Source organism: Aspergillus versicolor, assembly GCF_001890125.1.
Source record: "Aspergillus versicolor CBS 583.65 unplaced genomic scaffold ASPVEscaffold_10, whole genome shotgun sequence".
In the NCBI taxonomy this organism is placed as follows: domain Eukaryota; kingdom Fungi; phylum Ascomycota; class Eurotiomycetes; order Eurotiales; family Aspergillaceae; genus Aspergillus; species Aspergillus versicolor.
The window spans coordinates 150,201-165,191 of NW_024467533.1; the positions used below are offsets into that span (position 1 = coordinate 150,201).

The following is a 14,991-nucleotide window of genomic DNA, read 5'->3' on the forward strand; positions in this document are numbered from 1 at the left end:
TATTCCAGAGTATGTATGATTATAATCAGGAAGAACCACTCATGCTTCAATTATACACTTCTGTAGCGGAAAGTAAATCAGCCAGCTGTAATTCCTGGTAATGAAGATTCCTTCATAAAGCACTTCCAGCGGCCTAACTTTTAAGGCAACTCTGACCGGCCCTGAGTTTGTTCCCTTCACCACACAGTGGAAGGAACAATGAAGGAAACCCACCTGGAAAGGAAATTGTCTTAGCAAAGACGTTGCCTGGTGCCTGTTAGTGGCCTTACAGTGAGTCACTGGTGTGGCTGGTGCTTATTGTGAATGTCTGCTTATATTGACATCCTTTCATCTTGCAACAGTCAGAGCCCCAGCATACAAGGCCCGTCACAACCTATATTATACTATTATTGTCAATAAAGACTATGAGCATAAAGGAGCTCAAAAGAGATATCTATTATTAGAACATTACTATGTTCTCGCTTCCCCCGAACTCGATACGCCTTCTGACTGATTCAGTCTCCTGCCGTGAGAAGTGGATGTACAAGTGGATTTAAAATTCCAGCTTTTCAGCGTTAGCCCGCAGCACCGTTTGCTATGGCCAAGATCAAGGCACACTCAACACCGTCTCGACGACAAAAGCCCCTGGTTGCGACTCCCCGCGGGAAGACACACACGCATACAGTGATTCTGCTCCACGACGCCGGTGCCAAAGGCCGCGACTCCGGCAGAGAGTTCCTCAGAGCAACCAACATTCAATCCCATTTTCCAACTGTTCGATTCGTTTTCCCCTGCGCTTTCAAGGCACCACCGGCTGTCAAGAATGGACCTGCTGGTGCCACACAATGGTTCAATAACCCTTCCTCGCCGAGCCCACCCTGGGCCGGTGACACAGGGACACTGCCAGAAACCGCAGTCTTCCTTCAGCGCTTGATTCACAGCGAGGCAAGGATATTACGAGATACAGGAGGCTATGGTCTGCACGCTGCTTACGGCCGTATTGTCCTCGGCGGCATGAGTCACGGTGGCGCAGCAGCTCTGCTATACCTTCTAGGTAGTCATCGCCCGCTGGGTGGGCTCCTTGGTATCGGTGCCATGTTGCCCTGGAAGTACCAACTCGAGCTTCTTCTCGAAATGTATGTGGATCAGTTCGGCCGACGGAAGGCTATAGTGGGAAGCAACTACGTTAGAGATCTGCTCCAGTTCGAGCGCTTGGCCATTGGGAATGAGGGTTATCGACCTAAGAACCTCTCAGATACAGAGATGGATATCCGGAAATCCCGCATTCCAGCATGGCAGTATCCCCTGATACACCTCAAGACCCCAGTTTTCCTGGGCCATGGATCGCAGCCTGAGAAGGAGAATAGTATGGGCCGGTGTCTCGACGGCATATTTGGGATGGACGTTGTCGAAGTGGACTATAGGAAGTACGGCAAGGATTGGCATACTGATCCAGAAGCGTTCGAGCATGTTCTCAGCTTTCTCGAAGAGAAGGTTGGTATGCCCAGGGTGTCCATCATGGCCGAGTAGCCCCCACTAGAGTAAAAGTAATCTAGAGAGCTTTTCTGTTGCAATAATACAACTGGCATAACTACGAATTATCTTGCATTTGAGGTATACTGAGAGTAGTTGCCCATTTATCTGTCTTTGAATACTGTCAATAATTTGATTAAACCCGTATCTTGCTGATTCTCTTCAGCCGCCGTAGCCCTCCCCAGGTGATGAGGCCAACGCCGACCAGACTGCCCACAACAATCACGCCAAACGCCGTGCTGCTCTCCTCGCTGCCATTGACAACATTCATGCCATACCACCCTGCAATCAAGGTACCCCCTGCCAGAGCCAGCATCAGGATCTCAATCCGGGCCTCAAGAACCATGATCTGGTTGCGGCGGACGCTCAGTGCGGCACGGATGGTTTCTTCGGTGCGTGTGATGTTGCCCATCATCCGTTTGGTCTCCTGCACAATAGTGTCGGAGGCTTTGAAGTAGGCCTCGAAGAGGTACTCGACCTCTTGATGGTCAGAGGAAAGATGCGGTCTCCCCCGAGCTTTGTCGGTGAGATACATGTTTGCCATATCTTCGTCTTCGGCCAGGACTTCGGAAGTCAGCGTGCGGACCTGTCGAGCAGACTGGTCAATGCTAGCCAAGTGCCGCGACAGTCGCAGGAGAGTGTGAATAAGCGATTCGTATTCCTTTTCCTTGTCTGATATGAATGGCGCGTCCTGGTGCGTCTGGCGCAGGACTTGGGAGACTTCCTCTGCAGTGAGGCTGTACTCTGCCTCCAGGACAGATGTTGCAGAGGCCATCGCTGCTTCGAGAACCCGCAGCTCATACGGCTGGACATGGCCATTACTCCCTAGGAGCTTTCGCTCGAGGTTGTGGCTGAAGACTTGCGATACACTGCTATCGGTACCAGTTGTACTCCCATCGCTATCACTGTCACTGTTTGGCCTCGGGGCAGCAGCCTCCACTGGTTTATCAGCGACATGGAAAAGCAGGACATGGTCGCACTCGACCAGGAGCCGTAGATCAAATAGGTGGACTAGAATGGCGCGTTCCCTGACCAGGATGTGCGGGAATCCCGGGGAGGGCAGATCGAAGACGCGAAGATCGCGAGTGGTCAGGCCGTATTGCTCTGCGATGGCCAGTTTTGTTTGACTCTGGACCTGCGATGCGCTCTCTCTGCCACTGGAGTCGGCGCTGTCGCTGAACCGCGTGTACTGCATGGAGGCGTTGCCATTCATGGGCCGCTGGGAGAGTTGGACAGACAGCTCATGGACTCGCTGCGACCGGTCTGCAAGGGCTTCATTCAGGATAGGACTGCCATAGCTTCCAACGCCCGTGGTGGCATATGTTTGGTTTCGCAAAAGGTCCCAGGGACGATACGCGACTCCTGGCTGTCGGAAGCAGACGGTCGCCCGGGACAAGCATGGCCGGGATAGGCTTCCTGATAGGCTTGTCAGGGCCTTCACAGGCGAATAGAAGCTCATCGGGCAGACCACCACAAACCAAACCGATACATCAAGGGTATATAGACTGATGGAGCAGTTGGCGTCGCTGGCGATTATGTTACCTTCCGGCCCTTCCGGATTCGGAAGAAACGCTCGCTGCTTTTGCTGACTAAGTCTCCTGCACCGCATTACTATATACTATAGATAAAATAATATGAATATCGAGTCTTGCAGAAAGGTCACTAGCACTAGTGGGACATGTTTGTATTTTTTCTAAATTCCATCTTGAGCGAAAGCATCTTGGTGGCTCAATTATGGGTGATCTACACACAGAGATTCATACAATGTGCCAGTGAAGAGATCTACATTCATGGGCTCAGAGAGAGCCACATCAACAATCAACATTGTATATATGCACCTTGGACTCACTGCTACCTCCCTACTTGCAAGCCCCTGGAACATCGAAAATGCAGGACCCCAGACGTCCAGTGCATTCTAGAAACCACCCCAGTCCCAAGGCTTGCGTGGCCCGGGGGGTTCATTGTTGCTAAGATCCCAGAGCTCTACAGGCTTGGCGATAGTTCCATCGTCGGCGAGTGGAAAATACCACTGGGTTGACTTGTTTCGCACGACCATGTGAGAAGTTGTTCGGTGAATTTCTTCGTCGGCGCCTAGGGTTCGCAAGGCGGTTGGTAGCATGGACGTTGGATGGCTTCTCACAAGGGCTTCTCCCAGGAGCCGCAGCGAGAGTTGAGGATCAGACCTGCAAGTACATCCAGATGAGACGGGGCTCATGCCGTAGCTTGTCAGTGTCGTAGAGAGGCTGTTCGGGGTAACCATCGACGGTGGTAAGTCTCCTGTTCAGCTCGACTACGACGATATATTCGCCGAGTTCAAGGAGGAATGACAGTCTGGAGGGGTAGAGATGCTTCTGTTCCTTCCATTTGTTTTCTTTTGGTAGATAATATTCCCCATCGTGTTTTCACGATGGTCTGTTGCATCGTCTCACATTATCAAAGCTGGCAGTGTACGGATCAGACGAGACGTCCAGCGTCCGGAATCCTTCTGTGACCAGATAGCTGGCAGCGACTGGATAGCAGCAGCGACATTTTGGAATCCCGTCTTGCGAAATACTGCCTCCATCCGGCTGGCAAAGAACTGTCGGTGCTCTGACGTCGTGCTGTCGGCAGCTCCAATGAAACACACCCAGACAAGGGCGTGAGACCCCTGCTGCTCCGGATGGATGCGCGATACAAGTTGTTTCAACTCCTCCAGGTGTAGCCATTGGTCTTCGTCGTGGGTAGCCCGGCCGATATATATTTGTGACGCTTTAACAAAAGCCTCGCGCATAATCCCAAGAGACTGCGCATATGTTGAATCCGGTGGGAGATCGTAGTACGTCCAATCGAGAAAGAGATCCGGTGGGAGCTGCAGCATATCCAGGCCCTGACTCTCGCCGAGAAAGGGCTGTCCGAGAAATTGAAACCTGAATATATCAGCAAGTGTTCCATTTGATGGCAAAATGGTACTTACATGTGCGTTTGCTGGGTGAGAAATTGGTTGACGGAATTCACGGTCATGTCCGGCGTATTCCCCGCCATGCAAAACAGCATTTGCAGCAAATGGGCATACTCAGGGCTCGCAGTAATAGTCTCGCCAACCAGTAAAATAATCAGAGTAGCCCAGGTTGATGCGTTGAAGAGTCGTTCGGTTGGCTCTTGGAAAGCATCACGCCGAAGTCGTGATATAATAGCGGCGCGACCTGACTCTGCAAAGCGCCTGAAGCTAGGTTGTCTAAGAGCCAGATGCTGCGCGGCTACTGCACAAATGGACTGCTGTAATAATTCGTCTTGACACGCTAGAGGCAGGAGAACCTCCCGATAGCCATTGGAGATGTTGTCCAGGACGACCATTATCGGGGCAACCTCGTCGGCAACTAAACTGTCAGCGGTGGTCAACCAGATACAGCGAAGATGTACATACAGTGAGAAAAAAACATTCGAGTTCGAGAATTGAGTGGTGGAATCCATGGCGATACGGATCTTGGGGTATGCAGTTGAATGGCTTTACTGCTAGAGACAACCTCTTCGACAGCGTCATCGTCGGCTTCACTGCCGGGAGTTTCGTACCACTCATCGAGAATTGAACTGGTTAAAGAGATATCAGAGGCAGGGCTAGAGACTTTATCCTCAGCGCCTGCTGTAGAGCGCCGGTCTCCGCCAACTGTCGTGCTTTGGTCATGCTGGGAGATTCGAGAGCTTGCATCAGCCGTTTTCGCTGTGGATCGCACTGATTGTTTCCGTTTTGTTCGTACTGACGGCCGATCTGACTGCCATCGAATATTTAGGGGCGCCTGTTTGCCGCTGCAGCTGCTCTGTGGCTGTGGCAATGGACCTGGTGCCGTTACAGGAACAGCACCCCCTTGTGATAATCCACGAATCGACGCCCCCTGGTAGAAACGAAATCGCCCAAGCCCTGAGCATTCGATTCCCTTCTTCCGGCATTTGTGACAGGTGGGTTCACCTCCATCGCAAACTATGCGCCGCTTGGAGCATTGGAAGCAGCCTGTCGGTGATGAGCAGCGGGCAGTTCAAGAGCATCTGAGGCCAACATACCTCGAGCACCCCGACGCGGCGGGTTGCTCGCAGACATCGTGAGTATCCTACCCCGGTATTCCGTCAGGGGGGCAATGCTTGATATAAGGATGATCGCGATGTCCAAATGCCTCGGCCGGTCAAGTCACGGGGTTCCCCTCAAAGCTGATGACTCAGCGGTGGCAGTCATGGTTATATAATCATTGTTTACCTTCCTGTTTGGGACATTACCTGCACAGCCTGTTGAACAAGAGAACAAGCAGCAATCTACAGTACGAGTATGTTCCTGCAAGCGAGGAGCTCTCTGATATCGCAAGTGTCAATGCTACTCAAGAACGTCTGCCGTGTCTACAAGATACGTGAGGACATTGCTACGCCGGATTGGCATTGGGTCCCGCGTTGGGGGTAGCCTTGACTTGGAATATGATTGTATCTTTGCATCATATTATCTATAAAGGTAGATGTCAAACAACAGCGGGATAGGCTTATATACACCCACTTCCTGGTATATGATACCATGCTATACCAGGACATTACAGACGGCCGCGAACTGCAGGGCGTGGACGCAGCTCCTCGACAACTGCCATCGCTGCTCGAGTCCCTTCTTCAATCGCACCATCAATGAAGCTCCGCCATCCAACTGCCCAGTCCGAGTTGGCAAACACCACGTTTCCATGACGAGAACGCAACGCATCCAGCGACGTTGAAAGCATCTGAGGAGGAGAGAAGAACCAAGCGCCCTTGGCAAACTCATCCTTGCACCAGTTGTGGAAGACTAGTCTCTTGATATCCATGTTGCCCGGAGAGAGGCTGTCCACTGCCGCCTTGGTCTGGTTGATATCTTCTTCCGGCTGCAGGTGGTTGTGTGCACCGCCGAAGCAAACAATATGAGTGTTGCCAGCGGGCGTTGTTCCGTCACCGATTGCATAGCTCAGTTTGTTGAAAGGGTATGACATCCCCGTCCACGACCTCATGTCACGACTCGCGATCTCCGCGTGAACTTTGGCGCACTGGTTCACATGGCCGGTGTTTGCTGCCGCGGTGCGCTGTGTGCTGAGCGGTGGTGAGATAGCCACGGTGTTGAGCACGTTCAACGGAATCGTAGAGATGAGACGAGCCCCAGCATGGCGTTGACCTTGGCGAGTGGTGACAACCACTTTAGCGCCCTGGTCATCAATAGATTGGATGGGGCTGTTGAATGCGTAGGACAAATTGCCAGTAGAGAGAGCCTCTTTGAAGAACCGAATGGCAAAGCTCGACTGCCCTCGCTTGAATTTATACGAAATCAAAGCATCCAGACAGCCTCTGTATGAGTAGCCACACAGCGCCCACCAGTGCAGGAACTCGAAGAAGCTGGTGGTCGCCAGAGTGCCACAGCTGCAGAGCAAGACGAAGCTCTCCAGGGCAGCTCTTTCACGAGGCGTCATGATTTCGGCAACCTGATTCAAGCGATCCTGCGCAGACATCTGGTCGTATCGTCGAGCCTCAGGGACGTGGAATGAATCATGGGGAAAGGGAACGACTCGGCGTCCAAGATCTCCGTCCACATCCACGAACTTGTGTAGAGCCCCTTCCAACAATGCATCCTATATACCTGTTAGCATCAGCCCACCACAAGAGCAGGCCTACTCACTTCTTCCTCGTGGCTTAGTTTGACCGAGCCCTGGTTGGTACGCAATTCAAAGTGGTTGACGCCACGTGAAAAGTCAAACGAGCCCTCCAGTTCATTTCGCATCTGGTATCGCGAGATCTCGCGCCAGACGTGAGGCTGTCCCCAGTGAACCCAGGTGCCCCCCATTTCGAAGGGATATCCCCCGATATCAGAGGACCACGACCGGCCGCCAATGCGGTCGCGGGCCTCGAGCAGAAGCACCTTCAGGCCTGGTCCTGTCAGCAGTGCCATTGATCAGTTGATAGCTGACGTACCTGCCAGGCATGCATCCCGAGTCGCAGTAAGGCCTGAATAGCCTGCGCCCACGACAATAACATCAAACTGGCCTGGTTCCGATGTGATATTTGTGGGTGGAGAGATGACTCCGATCGAGGGCACGCCCTGGACCAGGCCTGTCTCTGGTGTCCATTGAAAACCGTCGCGACTTGTCATGGTGAAGGTGTTATCGTTCAGACTGATTTAACCCGTCGGCAGACCGGCAGTTATATACGTTCCCATATCGAGGGCTATTCATTCCGCGACAAGCCCTTGCATAGACAGAGAGGATACAGCGGCCCACTTGCTACATTGAGAGAAAAAAGAGAGAGCTTTCCGGCAGTAAGCGATCCACTGTTTAACGTCTTCGCCCTCGGATGCGGGGATACTCTGTGGGTCGTTGGTTTGTTGTTGGTTGTGGTGGCGATACCACAATTACCCGATTAGGAGAAAATAGGGAGAAACCAGAAACCTCGCGATATCGCAACGCGTCTTGTGTACTTTAGGGGGTGTTATACATGTTTCATACTAAATATACGTAATTATTACTATTAAGAATTATAATTGCTGATTGTGAAGGGGTAGTATAGTGGTCATTCATATATTCATTCAATATATATATATTGCATTACATATCTTATTCCTCCTCAATCCCTCGCAAATACGGACAATGATACGTCTCCCTAGCATAAAACACCCAATTCAGAGCAGCTACAATGGCCATTACTCCCAGCACTGCGGACGAATAGTCTAGTCCAGTTCAGCATCACATCGAGGCAGAGTAACGAAAGGAGACTCACTCATATTGCTTCCAGTCACAGGCATCACAGTAGGGAAGTTGTAAAAGATCAACACCACAACCGCAAAACAAACTGTAGTCAGGTTCATCGTCCATCCGACCGGGCCTGGCAGCCGGAATTTGCGTGATGCAGGGAGCCAGCTACTCGCTCGACCGCGATACATGAGCAGCAGGGCAGGGAACGCATACGAAACATGCTGCAGAATCAGGCCTGTCCCAATGAAGGCATTAAATGCCGATGAAGAGCCCAGGTAGATACACCCAATAATAAAGACGACACTGGCATTAAAGATAATCGCCCACACAGGGACGTCGAGTCTGCCGTGGATCCTCCCCATCCACTTGCTGCCCAGTAGTGCTTCATCGCGGGCAAGAGACCAGGTCAGACGGGATGCAGTCTCTTGGGCTCCAATAAGTGCGAACGTCGCGGCGCAACAGACAAGTACAACGAAGACCGTTGCGGCGGCGGGTGACTGTGTAGCCTGGCGCCAGATTTCGAATATCGGGATACTTCCATGAATTAGCTATTGCTGTCATTCACTTAAACTGAATACTCACCCCGTACTCGTTTCCACCACGGCCTGTAAATCATGAGTGCAATAGAGCATGGCAATCATAAAAGCAAAGGTGGTAGCGAACCCGATGGTCAGAGTGCTGACCAGAGCCCAGGGCACTGCTGTCGCGGCATTCGTGCAGTCCTCCGCCAGATGCAGCGCACCATCAATACCAGCATACATATAATTCGGAGAGACGAGCCCAGTGAGGAATGCAACACCACCGGAGCTCCATCCGCTGTCGTTGAGGAAGGTCTCCCATACGTTTGATGATGGTTCGTAATTGCCAGAGGATCGAGCAAGACAGGCGACTGTGATGGCGAGAAACGAAGCTAGAGTAATCACGACTGCAGGTTATCAGATAAGTGCTAGGATTATAGCATAAGATATACGAATGTATGATACTCACAAGCGGCATCGTGGATCCAGAGTGACCGTTTCAGGAGCCCAACGTTGTACAGCATCACCAGCGCGTTGAGGGCCTGGTAGATCAGGAAGTAATGCCATGGCTGGGCAACATAATCGGGATAATAAAAAATGACGATCCCCAGAATGAGCTGGGCGGGGATAATGGCAATCCCAGTGCAGATGGCAATCCAGGCGAACATATTCGCCGTTCCACAGGCATAACTCTGCTGTCGTCAGTGCACAGCCCTCACGATAGGGGATAGATAAGCCATACCAACACTCGTCGGGCACGCTTGGGAGCTAGAATCGAAGTCCAGTGATACTGCCCACCAGCAGTTGGATATACACTGGCCAGCTCTCCAAGTGTAAGCGTGCAGGCCCCAACCAGCACGAACATGGCAATGAGACCGTAGGTCAGAGTAACAGGCCCGCCTTGGACAATGGCCAGAGCCACAGTGGCAGCAACACCGGCCCAGCTGTCACAGATAATCCAGCTGGCGGCGATGGTCTGTAACGGTTTCAAACGGCGACTGCCCTCTGTTCGGAGGGTCACTCCCTCGATGCGGGACTGCTCAACAGGACTGCCATCCTCCAGCCATTCCTCTACTAGGCATTGTGAGACAAGGTGAGGCAATATTGGAGAGTCGACTCACCATTCTTAATGTCCGGACTGGATTCCATTGTGGACTACGTTCAGAGATGATATTGGTGGTAACTGAATTCTATCGATCATGGAGGGAGATCGAATAGATTATTATAGCATTTTGCATACTCATCGACCACCCAGCAGGGGTCATATAGTCGTCAGGACAGATCATGCAGGACAGAGATAAGCCCAAAATATGGAACGCGGGGAGAACTAGAGGAATTACCAGAAAGAGAAAAAAAGGAGAGAATGGATTCCGCAGGCTGACTCGATCCTTCCTGGTGTCTTGGTAGGCGCTTGGCCGGTAGATCCCCCGCCATGGGGATCGGTTCTAGCCACTGCCGGCATGGCCAGCACGGATATCATTCTTCATGCCAAACCGCGGGGTTTATTCCGCCTCCCCCGCGAAATACCCTCTTCACGTCATATCTGCCGTTGTTGTGCCGAGGAAAGACACAGCTGGTGGCGTTGGAGATGTCTGAGTTGCCTAAAGCGGAAATAATGCGAGAAAGCTTCCTGCCTCCAATTTATGGACACTCCACGGATTTGCAGTAATTTATATGTTTGCTCTCCCAAAGCCGATCTCTATGTGAATTACCAAAATTAAACGATGAGCCAAGGCTAGTTCATTACATCATGATACATAAGTCATCCCAGTTGCCGAGTATATACCGTCAACATGGATTGAGAAGCGTGTCTACTTCCCGATTAAAGTGAACAGGTGTCAGTCCACCCAGCAGCTGGGGGTCTGTATTCCCCATTCCGAGGGAATCTGTATTGAAGATATCGGAGCCCAGAGCCCAGGACGACGGCGAGGGCATGTTCGAAAGAAGCGAGCCTGAGAAACCGGGGCTGTCGCTGATTCGGGAGCCAACCAGGCCATAATCCAGCATTGTCCAAAGGGCGTCCACAGAGGAAGTGTCCATGTCGTCGGTTATGCAGGCGGGATCCAGGAGCGAGGAAAATATATGGCCTTGGGCGTGGAATTCGCGAAGTCGAACAACCTAAACAAGGGTTAGTATAATGGTACTACAATCAAGGTATCCAGAGTTGGCATACCATGTTTGCAGCGTGCCCCCATGTCCCTGATAGGCGCTCGAGCATGCTGAGACTTCGGTGGAAGTAGTCCAAACTATCTGAGGAGTGTGGGTCATTCTTGGATGCTTCGTAGTGAAACGCAAGGGACTGTATCCCCGCTACGACTACGACGCAGTATGGGTAGAAGGATGACTGCAGGGGAAATCCTGCCTCGCTGGCATCGCGTAGAAGGTCCATCAGCTGGTTGGCGTGTTCGATCGCCGTCTGGAGGACGCGTAGGGCAAAGCTAGTGGGAGCTTTTGATCCGAATGGCTTGAGACGCAGCCGTAAGAGGAAAGGGTGGTTCAGTAGACAATGGCACAGATGGAACAGGCTATGGGCGAAGACGACTTGCTCTTCTTCTGATTGATGCGGGGAGTGCTTGTGTCGCAGTGTGTCAACGACGGAGAGCCGCCTGTTTGTGGAATAGGACTCCAGCAGCAGCAAGGACGAGTTGATCTTGGAAAACTCCGAGTTGGTGTCCCAGGGTGGCGTTTTGTCGGGATTACACTCTCTGTGCACGTACCGCGTGCATCGGCCAAAGATGGAGGCCATGAGAATGACCAGACCAAACGGACTGGGAGGCTGTTCGTGATCGATCTCCGAGTCCCAGCAAAGCAGCTCGTGCAGGGTATGCGTGGTCTGCACCTGTCCAGTGCGAAGGGTCTCCTCGTCGCATGGCAGGCGCACATGGCAGTCGTCGTCGTGGAAGCAGAGAGGCCGTGACCTTCCGCATGAAATGAGCCTGTCGAGTAGATATCCTGACCAGAACGTGCGCCGGCGCTCCTCTTGCTCTGGGAATGGGAGTGCATTGGAGGGCTCTATCATCAGACGCAGGTCCTGGGATATGCGCGCCGCGAGGCCAACCTTCAACCAGGCAGAGCTGACATGGCCAGCTGGGAGAGTTAGACTGGAATAGACATGACTACACATTATGAAGATCCACAGCTTACCTGTATAGTTGACGATGGCAAGCAGGTTCACGGTCTGCACCACCTCCACCGTCAGATTGTCAACCACCGTGAGATGCTCGGTGAGGACCGACATCCACGAGCCTTTTGCATACACCTCGATGGCCTCTTGCTTCCTGCCTGCATAATATTCGTGCGTGGAAAAGCGCACTGCGGCTGCCAGGACGGCGAGCAGCAGGCAGTTTGGCACGATTCCCAGTTCTAGTTTCCGCCGGAACGAAGCCTCTTGGATATACGAGTAGGGGCGGTTCTGGACGCGAGCGAAGAAGGTGTCGATGGTGTTTTGGAGGATGGAGGGAGGAGGGAGAGAGCTGTCGGGCTGTCAGTTCTGCTGTTGAGTACTGGGTAGAAGACTCACCACTGTTCGCTGTTAAAGCGCTGCGGAGGCGAGGCAGACGGAAGAAACCCGTTCTGAGTTGGTGATCCCCTAAAGAGCATCAGTATTTGCATTTGCATCTGCATTTGGAGAGAATGGAGCGCGTACAGGGGCTGGGGCGCTGCGCGGTCACTGAGCTCGGCCAGACGCGACTCGAGCATGTTAATCCGCTGCAGAATTGCACTCTACAAGAGGTCAGCATCACCGCACTGAGTAGATATATAGAGATATAGATATGGACGACCGACATTATCCTGGGTAGTAGGTGGCGGCGGGGGAGGGACACTGGCGTCGCTGACGGTGGACGAGTACGGTTCATACACGCAGCGCTGGCGACTGCGGCGACAATGGAAGCATACTGGACGCTCTCCAGAGCACTTGGTCTTGCGCCGTCTGGATCGCAGCTCGAGGTCAGCGAGAGAACGAATGCAGGGCCACCGGCAGTGCACGGTCGCATGTGGTCGGACTTACCGGCAACTGGCACACGCTTGGCGGATTCGCTTGGAAATGCCGGCATTCAGCCGGTCTGAATCGTCCATTATGACTGAGAAAAGGCAGAGAACAGACAGAGAACAGACAGAGAGGCAGAAAACAGCAGGCCCGTACGGAACAAGTCGATGAGGGGGCGAGCTGGGAGAAGAGCAAAGGACAGTGACGAAGCGATTCCGGGGAGAGAGCCACTGATAGATGAGAGACTAAGCTGTTTCGAGCAGTTCCAAGCAGGTTAGTCTGCAGATATTCGAATACAGAGAATATAATTGGCCAATATCAGATCCACGCTGTGGTCCATGGAACCTGGGGTCGGCTATCCAAAGCCCGCGGATGTACGCGCTATGTCTTGAAACAGATATGAATAGTCTACAGCTTTGATCTATTTACACGCAGTGTGTATGCATCCCAGTCCACCGGTCGTTTCGCCTGGAACTCTGCCACCCCGTATGCTCCTTCTGCGTCCGACCGCATCATGTTGTCAAACAGAGCTCTGATCCCTCTCGCCTGCTCTTCCTTTCCTCCGTGGGCCCACGCTAGTCGGACCAATTCTTTGGACATGCGAGATGCTTCTGGAGAAGCGATCTTAAACCGGGTGAGTGCTTCGTCGAGGAGCTGTGGGAGCGACTGGGCGCTCTCTGCCAGGCCGATCACCAGCCCGCGTGCCTTTAATTCGGCTGCTGTCACCGGTCGCGCAGACAGCATGGCCTCTCGGGCGAATGCAACGCCCCATTCGCGGATCACATACTTGGAGATGGTGGCGGCGCAGAGTCCCAGCTTGACTTCGCTGAGCGTCACGCTGGCCGTTTTGACTGCATACCGGAGATCGCACGCAAAGGCCAGCCCAACGCCGCCGCCAAATGCAGACCCATTCAGGCAGGCAATCGTCACCTTTGGGGACTGATCGATCGCTTCAAAGAGGTTGGTGAGTCGGTCGAACTGCGCGTCGCTGCTCGAGCCTCCCTTGCCGACCGGCGTGCTCCCCTTGCCCAGATCCATCCCTGTGCAGAAGAACTTGCCACTGCCAGTCAGGATAATGCGCGAGATGGTCGAGTCTGTCCCGGCATCTGTCACTGCTTTAGTAATGTCGTGCATCATTGCGACCGTGAGGGCATTCCCATTCTTCGGTCTGTTCAGGTTGATCTTCAGGTTGACGCCCGACCGAAACAGCTGCAGTCCCTCTGTTTCCTGGATGAGTTTCCAATCGAGCGATACGGCAGGCTTCGTTTCTTTGCGACCAGCCTGTGCTCGCTTTGCCGATAGGGCTGCTCCTGCGCGACTGCTGTTTGGCAAGGCCAGCTTCCTGGAGATCCAGTCGCCAGTCTCGACCAGCCTCGACAGATCAGCCCCGGTGCGAACCCCCGATCGCTCGAACATGTAGACCAAATCCTCGCTTGCTACGTTTCCCTTGGCCCCTGGTGCAAATGGACATCCTCCCAGTCCGGCAACGCTGCTGTCAAACACTCTGAGGCCGCATTTGTACGCCTCCCACACGTTTGCGACCGCGCCGCCGTATGTATCGTGAAAGTGGCCTGCCAGCTTCTCAAGAGGGACGCCATTGTCGCTGAGATATGTGATCAGTTTCCGCACCTCTGCAGGAGTGCCGATTCCCAGAGTGTCGCCGAGACTGACTTCGTAGCAGCCTGCATCGAGTAGGGCCTTTGCACAGCGTAGCACAGACGCGGGCTCGGTCGGGCCATCGTAGGGGTCTGCGAAAATACACGAGACGTAGCTGCAACTGTTAGAACGTAATTATATAATAGAGAAGACTTGCATACCCTCGTACCCAAAGCCCGGCGCTGGCTGCCTTGGACGCCACCTGCCGAGCTCTCTCCAGCCCTTCGTCAACGGTGCAGTTGATGTTCGCTCGACTAAACCCCTCGGTCGCACTGATAAATACAGCGACCTCTTTGACGTTATTCTGCAGGGCTTTATCTAGTCCCTTGAGATTGGGCACAAGCACCGGCAGACGTAGAGCAGGGTTCTTGAGCAGGGCTTGAATGTCCGGGGATTGCACCACCGTCTGTGCGTCGGCAAGCTGGGGAATTGCGCGGGGAGAAACAAACGATGTCAGCTCGATAGTCTGCAGTCCAGTATCGCGAAGTCGCCGGATCAGTTCCAGTTTTGTAGCGCTGTTGATGGACTGTCGGATGTTCTGGAGGCCATCGCGCGGACCAACCTCCACGATTCGCACTGATGGGGGAGTCTGCATCGTGTC

The 14,991-nt window shown here is 53.1% G+C and overlaps 7 protein-coding genes across 7 annotated transcripts; 1 reads left to right on the top strand and 6 right to left on the bottom strand.

Moving 5' to 3' along the window:
* The first annotated feature begins 363 nt into the window (after nt 1-363).
* On the top strand, nt 364-1,567 carry ASPVEDRAFT_45383 (uncharacterized protein). The gene has a single exon (XM_040813273.1). It carries the CDS (start codon nt 577-579, stop codon nt 1,507-1,509), a length of 933 nt encoding a protein of 310 aa, XP_040671717.1. The 5' UTR covers nt 364-576; the 3' UTR covers nt 1,510-1,567.
* On the bottom strand, nt 1,564-3,034 carry ASPVEDRAFT_45384 (CorA family magnesium transporter). The gene has a single exon (XM_040813274.1). The coding sequence runs from the start codon at nt 2,969-2,971 to the stop codon at nt 1,649-1,651; it is 1,323 nt and encodes a 440-aa protein (XP_040671718.1). The 5' UTR covers nt 2,972-3,034; the 3' UTR covers nt 1,564-1,648.
* A 903-nt stretch (nt 3,035-3,937) lies between these two features.
* On the bottom strand, nt 3,938-5,584 carry ASPVEDRAFT_55711 (Zn(II)2Cys6 transcription factor; the record flags this gene model as incomplete). The annotated part of the gene is made up of 4 exons (XM_040815107.1): nt 3,938-4,418; nt 4,466-4,868; nt 4,916-5,497; nt 5,548-5,584. The coding sequence occupies 4 exons, from the start codon at nt 5,582-5,584 to the stop codon at nt 3,938-3,940; spliced, it is 1,503 nt and encodes a 500-aa protein (XP_040671719.1).
* A 397-nt stretch (nt 5,585-5,981) lies between these two features.
* On the bottom strand, nt 5,982-7,111 carry ASPVEDRAFT_45387 (flavin monoamine oxidase family protein). Its single transcript, XM_040813275.1, has one exon. It carries the CDS (start codon nt 6,951-6,953, stop codon nt 6,060-6,062), a length of 894 nt encoding a protein of 297 aa, XP_040671720.1. The 5' UTR covers nt 6,954-7,111; the 3' UTR covers nt 5,982-6,059.
* Nucleotides 7,112-8,090: 979 nt separating this feature from the next.
* ASPVEDRAFT_55713 (uncharacterized protein) lies at nt 8,091-9,895 on the bottom strand (the record flags this gene model as incomplete). Its single annotated transcript, XM_040815108.1, has 6 exons — nt 8,091-8,203; nt 8,254-8,762; nt 8,811-9,153; nt 9,216-9,438; nt 9,489-9,817; nt 9,868-9,895. The coding sequence occupies 6 exons, from the start codon at nt 9,893-9,895 to the stop codon at nt 8,091-8,093; spliced, it is 1,545 nt and encodes a 514-aa protein (XP_040671721.1).
* Nucleotides 9,896-10,474: 579 nt separating this feature from the next.
* Nucleotides 10,475-12,929, bottom strand: ASPVEDRAFT_308712 (uncharacterized protein). The gene is made up of 7 exons (XM_040810397.1): nt 12,756-12,929; nt 12,533-12,677; nt 12,393-12,469; nt 12,267-12,335; nt 11,891-12,219; nt 10,920-11,833; nt 10,475-10,864 (listed from the first exon to the last, which is right to left on the bottom strand). The coding sequence occupies exons 1-7, from the start codon at nt 12,821-12,823 to the stop codon at nt 10,535-10,537; spliced, it is 1,932 nt and encodes a 643-aa protein (XP_040671722.1). The 5' UTR covers nt 12,824-12,929; the 3' UTR covers nt 10,475-10,534.
* A 213-nt stretch (nt 12,930-13,142) lies between these two features.
* Nucleotides 13,143-14,985, bottom strand: ASPVEDRAFT_55715 (uncharacterized protein; the record flags this gene model as incomplete). The annotated part of the gene is made up of 2 exons (XM_040815109.1): nt 13,143-14,505; nt 14,552-14,985. 2 exons carry the CDS (start codon nt 14,983-14,985, stop codon nt 13,143-13,145), a joined length of 1,797 nt encoding a protein of 598 aa, XP_040671723.1.
* Nucleotides 14,986-14,991: the final 6 nt, after the last annotated feature.

What these genes read in the sequence shown, in the direction of transcription:
- ASPVEDRAFT_45387 (XM_040813275.1), bottom strand. Translation starts at nt 6,953, where the DNA reads ATGACGCCTCGTGAAAGAGCTGCCCTGGAGAGCTTCGTCTTGCTCTGC.
- ASPVEDRAFT_45383 (XM_040813273.1), top strand. Translation starts at nt 577, where the DNA reads ATGGCCAAGATCAAGGCACACTCAACACCGTCTCGACGACAAAAGCCC.
- ASPVEDRAFT_308712 (XM_040810397.1), bottom strand. Translation starts at nt 12,823, where the DNA reads ATGGACGATTCAGACCGGCTGAATGCCGGCATTTCCAAGCGAATCCGC. An exon ending in CAAGCGTGTGCCAGTTGCCG is followed by an intron (nt 12,678 to 12,755) that starts GTAAGTCCGACC and finishes GCTGCGATCCAG; the next exon opens with ACGGCGCAAGACCAAGTGCT. An exon ending in CGCGCAGCGCCCCAGCCCCT is followed by an intron (nt 12,336 to 12,392) that starts GTACGCGCTCCA and finishes GATGCTCTTTAG; the next exon opens with GGGATCACCAACTCAGAACG.
- ASPVEDRAFT_45384 (XM_040813274.1), bottom strand. Translation starts at nt 2,971, where the DNA reads ATGAGCTTCTATTCGCCTGTGAAGGCCCTGACAAGCCTATCAGGAAGC.